Source organism: Heloderma suspectum, chromosome 5, assembly GCF_057233095.1.
Source record: "Heloderma suspectum isolate Gila_16-S chromosome 5, 16-S_ref, whole genome shotgun sequence".
In the NCBI taxonomy this organism is placed as follows: Eukaryota; Metazoa; Chordata; class Lepidosauria; order Squamata; family Helodermatidae; genus Heloderma; species Heloderma suspectum.
This window is the reverse complement of record NC_139462.1, coordinates 229,334,507-229,347,698: the sequence shown is the minus strand read 5'-3', so window position 1 is coordinate 229,347,698 and position 13,192 is coordinate 229,334,507. Positions and strand designations below refer to the sequence as shown.

General features: G+C 49.2%; 1 protein-coding gene across 1 annotated transcript in view; it reads right to left on the bottom strand.

Annotated features, from left to right (window-relative positions):
* Positions 1-12,353, bottom strand: part of TMIE (transmembrane inner ear) — a 38,181-nt gene extending 25,828 nt beyond the window's left edge. Inside the window, exons 1-3 of the mRNA XM_084859837.1 lie at positions 12,300-12,353; positions 11,882-11,999; positions 4,444-4,593 (exon numbers count right to left, since the gene is read on the bottom strand). Coding sequence (XP_084715963.1) covers positions 4,444-4,593; positions 11,882-11,999; positions 12,300-12,353 — 322 coding nt within the window. The remainder of the gene's footprint in view (positions 1-4,443; positions 4,594-11,881; positions 12,000-12,299) is intronic.
* Between the last annotated feature and the right edge of the window lie 839 nt (positions 12,354-13,192).

Sequence of the window (13,192 nt, the reverse complement as noted above, 5' to 3'; positions counted from 1 at the left end):
CTAAGCCTTAGGAGAGGCACTTCAACCTTTTCGAATACTGGGACTGCACAAAAGCCAGGAAACCAATGTTGGGAATGCATATTGGGACTGCGCAAAAGCCAGGAAACCAGTATTGGGACTGCACGACCTTGGGACTGCACAAAAGCCAGAAAACCGATACTGGGAATGCATAATATTGGGACTGCACAATCTTGGGACTGGACAAAAGCCAGGAAACCAATGTTGGGAATGCACAATATTGGGACTGCACAAAAGCCAGGAAACCAGTACTGAGACTGCACAATATTGGGACTGGACAAAAGCCAGGAAACCAATATTGGGACTGCACAAAAGCTAGGAAATCAATATTGGGATTGCACAATATTGGGACTGCACAAAAGCCAGGAAACCAATATTGGGACTGCACAAAAGCTAGGAAATCAATATTGGGATTGCACAATATTGGGACTGCACAAAAGCCAGGAAACCAATATTGGGACTGCACAAAAGCTAGGAAATCAATATTGGGATTGCACAATATTGGGACTGCACAAAAGCTAGGAAATCAATACTGGGACTGCACGTTCTTGGGACTGCACAAAAGCCAGGAAACCACCAAAGCTGGCGAATGGTATTTCAAGAAAGGCCTGTTTTTCTGACGGCATTGCCTCCTTCTCCTCGAGTCAGGAGAGAGCAAAAAAGCACCAAGAGAAAAGTACCCGAATTAGACAAGGAAAAGGTGTGAAGTGAAGGACGAAAGTGAGCAGAGATGGCAGCATCTCAAAAGGCTTCACCGTGGAGTCTCTCTCCCCAAAGAAGATGACAATCCCGAGGAAAGCAGGCAGAGCGTGCCCCCTAGTGGCCCTGCAGGGCTCCCTCATCTTCCTCTTTCAGCACCGGCAAAGAGCTCAGCGGGCGGCACTCGACTTGACCCGAGAGAGTCTGGAGGCTTTCAGTAGAGCCTGGAAAGGTCAGAGAATCACAGGAGAGGCAGTAAACAGGGGGAGCAAAACCAAGTCACGTCAGAAGGGGGTGCAGGGAATAAAAGCAGAGCTGATGAGGGCCAGCAGCATGGGTATCCTTGCAGGGAATGTGGCAGATGTGACACACTGTCAGGAGGCCCTAGCCGGGCTCTTTCAGTCTACTCCAGTAGCCTAGCCAACTCCAGACACAGACAAAGGATTCTTTTCAAGGCTTTATTCCTTTTACAACTTAATAACTCTATCACCAGCGACTAAGCTATGAACAGCAGAGTAATCTATGCCCTGGGTTGGAAACAGTTGGTCCTCGTTTGAACGAGAATCACTTGCAGACCCTGAACTTATGGGCTAGGGAGAGTCCCTCCCCTTTTCCCTTGGGTCCTCTGGACGCGACCGTTGCTTGCACACCAAACGGGTGCTACGCCTCCTTTCCACACCCTCCATAGCTCGTCGCTCTCTGCATCTGCGTCGAGCATCCAGCCAGTCCTCCTCCTGTGCTCTTTCACTCCCAGGACCGCTATCTATCTCTGGAATGCTAGCAGGAGGAATCTCTGCCAGCTGCAGGGCCTGGGAGGGATGAGCGCACTCCTCTCCCACGGACGGCTGTTCCTCCTCAGAATCAGAGCTGCTCTGAGGTTCTATGGGCTCAGTGTCCACCCTGACACACACCTCTTCCAGAGCTGTCCCCCCTCCCCCCAAAATCAGCACTTGAGTTATAAGGAAAACGGTAAGGCAGCGGTTAAATCCGAAAGCCCACCCTCAGACTATCAGCAGGGTAAGCCAACCCACGGCCCACCCCAACCCCAGACACATCCCCTTCCTTCAGAAAGTCCGGAGAGGATGCTTCTTGACTCTTCTTGGAGAAAGGTGGCTTGAGAGACTGAGTGCTGCAGAACACCCTTTCAAAACCCCTCTCATAGGAAGCTGCCTCATGCTGGGTCACACCATCGGTCTCTAGCTTGCCAGGCAGGGCCAGCTCCCGGTTTCAGAGGGCCCTTGGGCAAGACACCCTCCGTGGGCCCCCTCCCTCCATGAGTCTACCTTCTTGCCGCCATTGTCACCAGCTGCCCTTCCTCTTCCTCCTCATTGCTGTCGCTCGCTTGACAGGCAGAGAGCCCGGGAGCAAGCAGGCCGTGGCATCTCCTGCTCCTCCTTCTCGCCACCACTGATTTCTGGGCCAGAGTGAGAGGCAGGTGAACAAGCAGGTTGCAGTAGTGAAGAGGAGGAGCGAGTTCAGGGGGCGTTGTCAGGGGCGCCCTACTGGGTGTGGGCCCTTGGCAGGTGAGCCTACCTTTGATTCCCCCCTGCTCGCCCCCCAAAGCCCGGCTCAGTAAGCCACCATCCCCACCTGCCAAGCCTCGCAAGGATCTGGGACTTACCGGACCCGTCCACTCACGCCCGGGAGCTGCCCATCCTCCATGCAAGCCACCATTTTAACACTAGTTTTAAATGGTTAGCTCTAGTTTTTCTTATATCCAATGTTGCACATAACGATGGCCTCAAAGGGCCATTTCCATGACAGATGAGGCCCCATCTTGCGTTACAATGGCGGCTCGCATGGAGGAGCTGGCGACGGCAGGGCACTCCTGGACCGCTCGCTGAGTCCTCCGGCGGCTCACGCAGCCCGACTTACCCAGGCAGCTCCTTAAGCACCTGCCGACCACGGACTTGGGGGAGTCTGTCCATCCCTACTTTAAAGCTCAGACCACCTCTTCCCATTTTCAACTGCCATCTGTTTTTTTTCTTTTCACTCAAATGGGGAAAGTGTGCATTTCAGTACACACTTCTTTGAAAGAGTTCACTCAAATGTACAGTTTTCTCCCATAGACTAAAATGTGAACATGTGTTGTTGTTTTTTTAAAGTGTATTTCTAAAGTGCACATTTTGCCAGTGCAATCGCAAGCTTGGGAATGGGCGAGCTTTCCCCCCAAAAAACTGTGCTCGCGTTGGTGTTCGGACTTGCGAACGGGGCAAATCTGAGTTAAAAATAAATCAAAACAGAATTCTCACACATCCCTAGTTGTGACTGTGAGGATAGACTGAGAAGATGTACATGACGTGCACTGAAAGTATAGGAATCTCACTTTACTAGTCATCACTTATTGCTACCACTTGTGATTTACAGAGCGCTTGAGGAACTGCATATAAAGGAACCAACGCATGAGTCCCAGTTGCCAGAGCTACATCCACCATCCGTGTTCTCAGGGGAGACTTTAATCAAGGCGCACAGCAGTGCAACCCAAGCAGTGTGACAAGCCCTATCAGCTGACTCCGCCCTTAGTCAGGTGACCGGGGGAACCAATCCAGCTCCACCAGGCTCTAGATCCAGTCTCAGCAGTGTGTGAAGTGGGTGAAGAGCCCACCAGGCTGAGAACCTGCCCGCATCTACATACAGTGGCAGCCAGCGCCCTCAAAGGGTGGCCGGGTATCCTCTTCCATAGAGGGCAGTTCTCTATTTAAAGGCATCCTCTGTTGGAAGGGCTGTCCTCCCCAAATCCAGTCTGAAGATACAGAAGAACCCTAAGGACTGTTGGCCATTCAAAGTTAGCACCTGAACAGGAGACTGGACAGGTAGGCACACAAGTCACTGTCTTCTTTATTGTGGTGAGATGCACTGTATTTCTATTTAAGTTATATATATATATATATATATACACACACACACACACACACACACACATATATATATATATATATATATATATATATATATATTTGAGTCTATACATATAAATTAGCACATGAAAATGTTTACCCTCTTTTATCCTCTTTTTGGGTGATGCACTTCCTCTTTGGGGGCAATTCCCAAGTGGCCACCCTCCTCCAGACTCTGGCCATTCACCTACTTCTCTCTGGTCCCTTGGCTTACTTGGAGAACCTAACCTTCACCTGTCTTCAACTGCATACCTCTGGCCTCTACCTGGCTACTGGCTTGCTTCCTCCTAATCTAGGGACTCCTGATCCTATGGCCACCTCTCCCCTCCCCAAAAAACCACCTTGGCATTGCGTAACCCATGTTCTTCTTGAGCCTTCTGAATGCATACAAAACGATGGTGTAAAGATGGTGTCAATCCAAATTATGAGCAAAACAAACATACCCTTCGAATTGCCGTGAAATAAAGCAAAATCCGCTTCAGACAAATGAAAGTAAAAGAAAAGAAATCACCCACAGCCACTTCGAATGCGACAGATTTGGGGAGGAATGGGTGGGGTGGGGTGGGAATCCTCTAAAAATGTATTCCATGCAAGTGACAGTGAAATAAAGGGTCTTGCAGCAGCCCCCCCCCCCACCACCATTTCAAGGAGGGTCTGGGAAGAGGTGTTTTTTCAGAGGATTGTGCCCTTGCCAAATGTCGTATGTTCCATACACCAAAAGCTCCCCCCCCCCGGAAAAGAAGAAGAAGAAGAAGAAGAAGAAGAAGAAGAAGAAGAAGAAGAAGAAGAAGAAGAAGAAGAAGAAGAAGCAGCAGCAGCAGCAGCAGACCTCCTGGTATCTCTGTCAGCTCGTTGAGTGGTGGCACCGTGTCCAGCTTGTCTGCATACGTCTTGGCGGCTTGCCGTTTGGCATATCGGGCCTCGATCTCTTTCTTGGTCCTTGGGATGCGGCATTTGAAGATACAGCACAGGGTGATAACTAAAGAGAGTGAAGAGACAATTGAGAGTTGACTCTAGGTGTGGGCAGCTTTGGGAGGTCTGGGGGCCATCCTCCCCCTCCCCCCAGATGCCTCTCATGGGCTACAGTCTCCTGAAAAATGAATTACATTTTTTTAATGAAAAATGATGGTTTCGGGAGGACTGAGGAGCACCAAGAAGGTCAAACCTGGCCTGTTTGCTTCTAGGAAGGGAGGCATTTTTGATATTTGCTGACCCATATCAAAGTCTGTGCTAGGCAAACCTCAAGGATTAGGAGGTCAGAGGAATCCATTTGGGGGTAGAGTTCAATTAGGGAAGCAGCGGGAGACACTACATTGCGGTCCTTTCACTCCTTGGATGGTTGGCTCCAGAAGGGGGTACTTGGGGGATATTGCTCAGCCCCATGGATTCTCCAATATGGAGAAACCACAGGGGCTGGTTTTGTCCCCCACACTATTCAACATCTACATGAAACTGTTAAGTACTGTCACCCAGAGTTTTGGAGTACGTTGTCATCAGCATGCTGATGATACACAGCTCTATTTCTCCTTTTCATCTTCTTCAGGTGAAACTGTGGATGTGCTATATGGGTGCCTTGCTGTGACAGTCAACTGGATGAGGGCTAATAAACTGAAACTCAATCCAGGCAAGACTGAGATGATGTTGGTGGGTGGTTCTCCTGACCAGATGGAGGGCACTCAACCTGTTCTGGAGGGGGTTGCACTCCCCATGAAGGAGCAGGTTCGTAGCTTGGGTGTCCTCCTGGAGCCATCTTTGTCACTTGAAGCTCAAATAGCATCAGTGGCATGGAATGCCATCTACAGACTTCAGTTGGTGGCCCAGTTACGCCCCTACCTGGACAGGGATAGCCTGGCTTCAGTTGTCTATGCTCTGGTAACCTCCACGTTAGATTACTGCAATGCACTCTACATGGGGCTGCCTTTGAAGGTGGTTCGGAAGCCGCAGCTTTTGCAAAGTGCAGCAGCCAGACTGATAACAGGGACAAGGCTGCCTGCTTGCACTGCCTGCCTGTATGTTTCCAATTCAAGGTGCTGGTTCTGACCTATAAAGCCTTACATGGCTTGGCACCACAATACCTGATGGAGCCCCTCTCCCAGCATGAACCAACCCATACACCATGCTCTGCATCCAAGGCCATCCTCGGGGTGCCTCCTCGGACACAGGCCCAAGGGGTGGCAACAAGGGAGAGTGCCTTCTCAGTGGTGGCCCCCCAGTTATGGAATGATCTCCCCGATGAGGTCCACCTGGCACCAACATTATTATCTTTTTAAAACTGCCCTCTTCTCTCAGAAATTTGGCAGCATATAGTAAGTTTTAATTAGATCCTGAATAGTCCTTGGCTGATGGTTTAAAAAGTGTTTTTAATGGTTTTTAGATATATGTTGGAAGCTCAAATATTTTGGCCACCTAATGCGAAGAGAAAACTCTCTGGAAAAGACCCTGATGCTGGGAAAGACTGAAGGTAAAAGGAGAAGGGGACGGCAGAGGATGAGATGGCTAGATAGCATCACTGATGCAATGAATATGGACTTGAGCACGCTCCGGGAGAGAGCGCAGGACAGGAAGGCCTGGCGTGCTATGGTCCATGGGGTCACGAAGAGTCGGACATGACTGAACGACTGAACAACAACAACAAGGTATATGTTCTCTGTCTTATCTGTTTCAATGTCTTTACGTAAATGGTTTTTGAATGTTGTGTAATGTATTTTAATGGTTTTCATTTTTGATAACTGCCCAGAGAGCTTTGGCTATAAGGTGGTACAGAAATATAGAGAATGACATGGATGAATGAATGATTAGTTTTCATCGGCTCAGCCTACCAGACTTTGGCCTGCGGCCAGCTAACTGACCCAACTTAGTCTACAGCAAGCTGGGCCAATTAGCGGATTTTCCATTTTTTTAATGTATCTGTGCAAATTGCAGCCATAATTTGCACAAATTTGCATATTTTGCACAGATTTGTGCATTACATGCAAATTGCGCAAAGCACTACCTCAATTTGTGGAAATTACACAAATTGTGCTTGACACCAAAAGAAAATACAGAAAAAGTCTCTGGAGTTCGGAGAAACCCCGTGGCTCAGTCAGCTCAGCTCACAAATGCAAGCTGAGGGGGCGGGCAGCAAAAGCCTACTCAGCCCCCAAAGGGGTGGATTTCCAAGCAATGGACATCCCCAATGCCCAAGAATAAGAATAATAAAAAAAATCAGCCCCTGACTCTTTGAAGCTTCTGACTTCTGTCTTGAGGTTGGAGCTCATGATACTCTGTCCATGGGGCAGTTGTGGAAAACAGCCTTCCTGTGGCAAGCCAAACTTGGCATTGGCAAGTTCATGCCACTTCACTGATTGAATCTAGGGTGGCCATGTACCCTTTAATGAGCTTCCGCCATGCATTAAAAATGTGGTTGTTCAGGCAGGCATTTGGGGTGGGTTAGGGTATTTTAGAAAACATTTTTATTGTAGAATTTTATTGTTTTAAACTGTTTTATTATATGCTGTACATCGCCCACTGACCAGCCAGATGGGGGATAAATAAATTTAATAAATAAAATAAATAAATACACGTTGCCAAAAACAAGGACAGGCATCATACAAAAAGAGGGAAAAGAGGACACTGATTTGCACATGCCAATTTATACATACAGATGTACATTTAGAAAGTATTTCTATAATTAGAAGAGAAATACAATCCTTCTTACTGTACTGGTGAAGACTGTGACTGGGTAGGAATGGCGGAGAAATCCACCACAGACTCCAATGAGGCCGGATTCTAAAGAATCTGGCCCCCTGGAGTCCATGGCGGAATGGACTACCCCCACCACCACCCCGCGGAAATCCCCCTGGGACGGACCCTACCTGGTCGTTGGCTGGTCTGGTCCGTCTGCAGCCGTCCGCTGCTCTGTCTGCAGATGCAAATGGCTGCTGTCTCCTGAGGACAGCGCAATGGAGAAGGTGGCAGTGCGGCAAAAGCAGGTGGTGCGGCAACGAGCAGGGATGCAAATGGCGTCCACTATGCTGGATGCCATTTGCATCCGCAGCCCGGCAGTGGACGGAAGTCTGGCTACGCAGAGCGGGGCCAGCCAGGGAGGATTCCGGGGGGAGGGATGGATCGTCTCCCCCCCGCAGTGGATGCCCCAGAACGGAACCAGGTAAGTGATCCACCCACCCCTACGACCAGGTGACCTGTGTGCCTGCTCAACTGGTCCAGGGTGATGCTAACTCTTGTCGGGCCACTTCAATTCCCTGCCCCCATCCTTTCCTTCTTCTGGCTCCTTTTCTTCAAATGGACTTGGACTGGACAGCCCTTCAAGACAGAGGATGGCCCCCCATAAAATAGGACACATGGCCACCCTAACTGAATCCCACTTTGTTATATTGTGCATGATTCATATTTGTTGCCACCTAGTGGTCAAAATGAGAAGAAGATACCACAGCATCCACGTGAGATGCCGGGCTGTGGATTGCATGGCACCTTTCGTCTGCTTCTGTCAGGGCTCGGCCATGGGCAGCAGTCTGAGGTGAGTCACAAGGAACCATGGGAAAGCCAGTAGTCAGAAGTGAAGAGAGGCAGGTGGAAGTCAGGACCAAAGAACAACCAAGGATAGGAAGACCTTGATGCTCAAGCAAGGCTCAGCCAGAACAGACAAGTCTTTTATACTCCTTCCTGTCCAGGAGGATCCAATGATCAGCCTGGGTGGGCAGAGTCAATCCGGGGTCTGAAGGTACTTCTCTGAGAAGGGTATGACCTGTGGTTCAGTGGATCATGACATAGGGCAGCTGACCACAGACCTCCGAAGCACCTGATGTCTTCATATGCATGCAAAGCATTAATGTGCGCGATAATTAAGAGACAAGAGAGATCAACCCGACTCCACTAAGAAAGGCAACTCCTTAAGACCCTGTGGAGGGAGCAGAAACCTGACATAATGCTGAGTCATCCTGAGCCAAATTCAGTTGTCTGGCGGAATTTGCTTTAAGATGCAAAGTGCATATCCTTCAGAGCATCGTATCTTTTTCTCTCCCCTCTCTAGGTTTTCCTTAACTGAATTGTGCACAATGGTAACAGAGGAAAGAAGCTCCCCTTAGTACATGCAGAAGGCCTTTCTCTTGCTGCTGAGGAATCACAGACAGCTGTCCCACATCTGGGATAGGGAGCATATCAGCATCAGGAGCGTAGCCAAGTCATTTATAGTGTTAGAGAGGCCTAGAGAAAGATAATGCTTGCTTAAGTTCATTATTGGTGCAATTCCCTTGCTAGTAAGCCTCTGAGCATGTGAAGATGATTCAAAGGGCCAATAACAGCCTTCTCAGTGCATTCCTTACTAATGAGTAGAAAGCCTTATCAGGCTGTGCCTGAGAAGTGAAGCTATGTGTTTGTTTACAGGTGGCTGTGCATGAGGACCAAACACTTCTAGCCTACGGTGGGAATGAACACTAGGGGTACTTGCTAGTGTTGTGCTGCCTCACTGCTGACATGTATGGTATAAAACCCATTGTACCCCATGGCTCTGGGTTCAGAGAAGCTGTCTGATCCAACCATTGGGTATGCCTGTGTTCTGTAAGTTACTCAATAAAGTATCTCCTTTTAAGTAAACCTTTGAGTCTGATTTATCACTATCCTGGCACTTCTAACCTAAGAGTTCAATGCCCACTGCAGGGGCGATACAGGCTTCCAGACAGGATCTCAGTAACCAGTTGCATGGAGCAATTTTTTAAAAGGTGGAAAAAGAGAAAGAAAAGGAGATAAAATGAGGCGCGGGGCTGAATACACCAGGTTTCCCCAACCTGGTGCCCTCCAGATGTGTTGGACTGCAACTCCCATAATTCCCAGCCAGCACGGCCAGCCTGTTGGGGTGCTCTGTAACATCTTGTGTACATGGTAGTGCAGGCTGGTGACTCCGATTTCAGTGGGGCTGCAAATCCATTCTGCTTTTCTGTCCAAACCATCCACAACTGTAAAAGGGCTATCCAAGGTGAAGATCCCTATCCACAAAATAGGCTCAGCACCTTGGATAGCTCCTTTGGAGTTCTAGCTGGTTCTGATGGAAATGCAGAATGGATTTGCAGCCCCACTGAAACCGGAGCCACCAGCCTTCACTGGTACATTGATGGTGTAACTATTTCTTGACTACAGCATTTTATATGCTGCTTCCCTAACACATAAGTGGGCTTCTCATCAATAACAGCCATGATCACAGCACCTTCTGTCCTGCCAGACTTTGTCTGAATGCAGAATGCGATGCCAAAGTCTAGCCCGAATAGGGCAGAAATGTCTCCTTGCATCTTTTTCCAGATTCCTGCACAGATCATCCATTCGCACCAACGCTACGTCTCTGGCAATTGTATCAGCTTCAAGCAGCTCCATCGTAAAGACACCCACACCCTGCCCACAAGCTGTTCTCTTTTCTACACAGCTAGACCAGAGTGTGTGTGTGGGTGTGTGTGTGAGCGTGTGTGGGGGTGGGGGGTGTTTTGTTCCACATTAGCCTGAAACATCTGGGCAGTTTTACCATCCAAAACAGTGATGCTTATTTAATGGTGTAAATCCCTCCCCTCCCCTCTTGGTGTTCCTGCTCAAATGCCTGCAGCAAGCAGTGAAATAAGAGCCATAATGCTGCGAACGGCACGTCCCGGGAGGACTTAATTGTCCGTGCAATGTAATGTTTGCAATTGTTAAGCTCCCGTGACAGAAATGAAAAAGACTCTAGCCGCAAATCGAATCCCCTGCTTGTTTATACCTTTAAAACCCCTTGGGATTCACACACACACACACACACACACACACACACACCCCGATTCTTGTTTTTTGCTTTGTTTTTTAAATAGTAGGCCATGCAAAACTGGAGCTGGACCAGCCCTGCTGCCACACTGTAAAATGGAAAGGGACAAACCGGAAGGTGTCCCGAGAAAGCTCAGGGATCTGGAAATTGTCCTATGACAGCGGCAGGGAACCAATATTGGTCCAAGGGACACATTCTCCACCTCCAGCCCTGAGGACCAAGCTGATGGCTGGGTGAAGTCAAGGGGAGATAAGAGAGCACTCCTCAAATATCTGAAGGGCTATCAAATGGACGATGGAGCAGGCTTGCTCTGCGTTGCTCCAGAGAGCAGGACTAGAACGAACGCCAGCCCTGTAGTGGAGTCATGGCTCTCAGGGAGACAGGGTTGGCACTTTTTGACTAACGGGGACACTGATGTCATCTGCCACCAGTGGAGGCTGGTGGCTCTAACGTCAGTGGGGAGGTGTATTCTCTCTGAGTTTCAATCAGAATGCTAAAGCAGCTATCCAAGGTGCTGAACCTGTTTTGGGGATAGGTTTCAGCACCTTTGGTAGCTCCTTTAGTGGTCTGGCTGGTCCTGACTGAAACCCAGCATGGATTTAGAGCCCCACCAAAATCAGAGACACCAGCCTCCACTGCCTTAGACAGTAACATGTATTTAGGGGTGTACGAAATACTCACCCCGTTCTGATCCAGGGCGTCCGTGGGGGGGGGAGGTGATCCGTCTCTCCCCTCAGAATCTTCCCTGGCCAGCTCCGCTCTGCGGCGAGTCTGTGGAGCTGCCGGCTGGGCCCATCCACAGCTGGACTTCCGTCCGCGGCAGGGCTGCAGACGCAAATGGCATCCGGCATAGCCGACGCCATTTGCGTCCCTGCACTTTTCAGTGATAGGCTACATAAATATTTATGTAGCCTATCACGGCAAAGAGCAGGGACACAAATAGCGTAGCCGTTTTTGTGACAGGCTATGTAAATACTTAGTACGTAAATATTTAAAAATAGGCTACGCCATTTGCGTCCCTGCTCTCTGCCGTGATAGGCTATGCAAATATTTTTTACAAAAAGTGCAGGGACACAAATGGCATCGGCTACACCAGACTCCATTTGCATCCACAGTCCGGGGCAGCAGATGGACGGCAGCGGATGGACCCGGCCGGACCGGCCGGCAGCAGGTAGGGTCCATCCGGGGAGGATTTTGGGGAGTGAAGGGGGGTAGTAGTCCATTCCGCCACTCTGGGGGGGGGCGGATTCTAAAGAATCCAGCCTCATTGGAGTCCGTGGCGGATTTCTCCGCCATCCCTACATGTATTACCTTGACTTATTTCAAAATGTGGTGAGCCAGCCTTGCTGTATTCCATGGCCCCACTGCTCATTCTGCATCTGCCCCCAAGTCCTTCCCTGCCCACAGTTCTTCTATTCATTTTATGCATATTTGTTTTGTGAACAAGGGCTCTCAGGATTAAGAGGGGAGGCAGAGAATCAGGACTTACTAATGCTGAGGACGAAAATGGCAAAGATTCCAACCACCTGCCAGAGACGCAAACCCCAGATCACCACAGTCTCCGACGTGACAGGATCTGGCTTCTTTTTTGGAGGTTCCGTTGTGACCTAAAGTGAGAACAGGGGAGGAAGGTGCAAGAAGAAAGAAAATAGGTTTGTGGACTGGGAATATCGAACGGCCCAAACTAGGGATGTGTGAACTCACCCCCATCCAGGTTCTCTGGACTCCTGCCCAGCCCCTGCCCCCACTCGCTGGTCCCCGGACTGGTCCCTGCCTTGAGGAACTCATGATTTAGACCAGGGGTGGGGGGGAACCAGTGGCCTTCCAGATGTTCTTGATTACAACTTCCATAATCTCTGAGCATTGGCTATGCTGGCTGGGGCTGATGGCGCTCGAGCCCCTCCCACTCTCAGTAGGCAGCCCACAGTCACCCCAGTGGCCTCATCGAACTCTGCAGTCATCATTTCTAAAAAAAAATAAAATGGTGATGGCAAAAATGTGCATGTTTTTGCATGCACGAAAATTCTCCTGTGTGAAATGCACATTTTTGCCGAGGCACACATTAGTGTGTCTACCAAAATGTGCATTTTATTTTTTTGTAAAATACGCATGTTCGTGTATGCACAAATTTGGGCATTTTTGCAATCGCCATTTTATTTCTCAGAAAATGGCAACCGCAAAGCTCGACAAGGCTGCAGGGGTGAGCATGGATAGGGGGCGAGCAGGGGCTTGGTGAGTGGGGCTCGAGGGTGCGCGCAGGAGCAGATCCGCCAGATTCCCAGACTGAATCGGGCGCCCGTGCCATCCCTACCCAAAACATCGAACCTGTTCAGCGCATGGCAAAAAGCTGGAGCCGTGGCCATAACAGCGTCACATAGGAAAGGGTTAGTTAAACATGTCCAGCACTGGAACACTGCGCACGCCTCTCTCTGTATTTTACAACAGCCCTATAAGGCAGGTCAGAAATACCCTTCCCACAAACATGTGGACAAGAATAAATAAAGACCTCAGTTTTGTATTTTCTCCTCAGTAACTAAGCAAGTAGCTTGCTACTAAGATAGCTCCTCTTTACCATCTCCTAAAGAAAGATGCAAAATGTCAATGGGACACAGCATGCAAAAGAAGTTTCATGGAAATTAAATGTTCCATTTCCACTAGCCCGGCACTAAGTCCTTTTGACTCTGAGAACAAAACCATTTGGTAATGAGACATCAGACCCTGTGAGCTTGCATGCAATTTCTACTCCAATTTTTGCTGGGATGGTTGCAGACCTTCACCCTTACACAGTTAAAGGTACAGT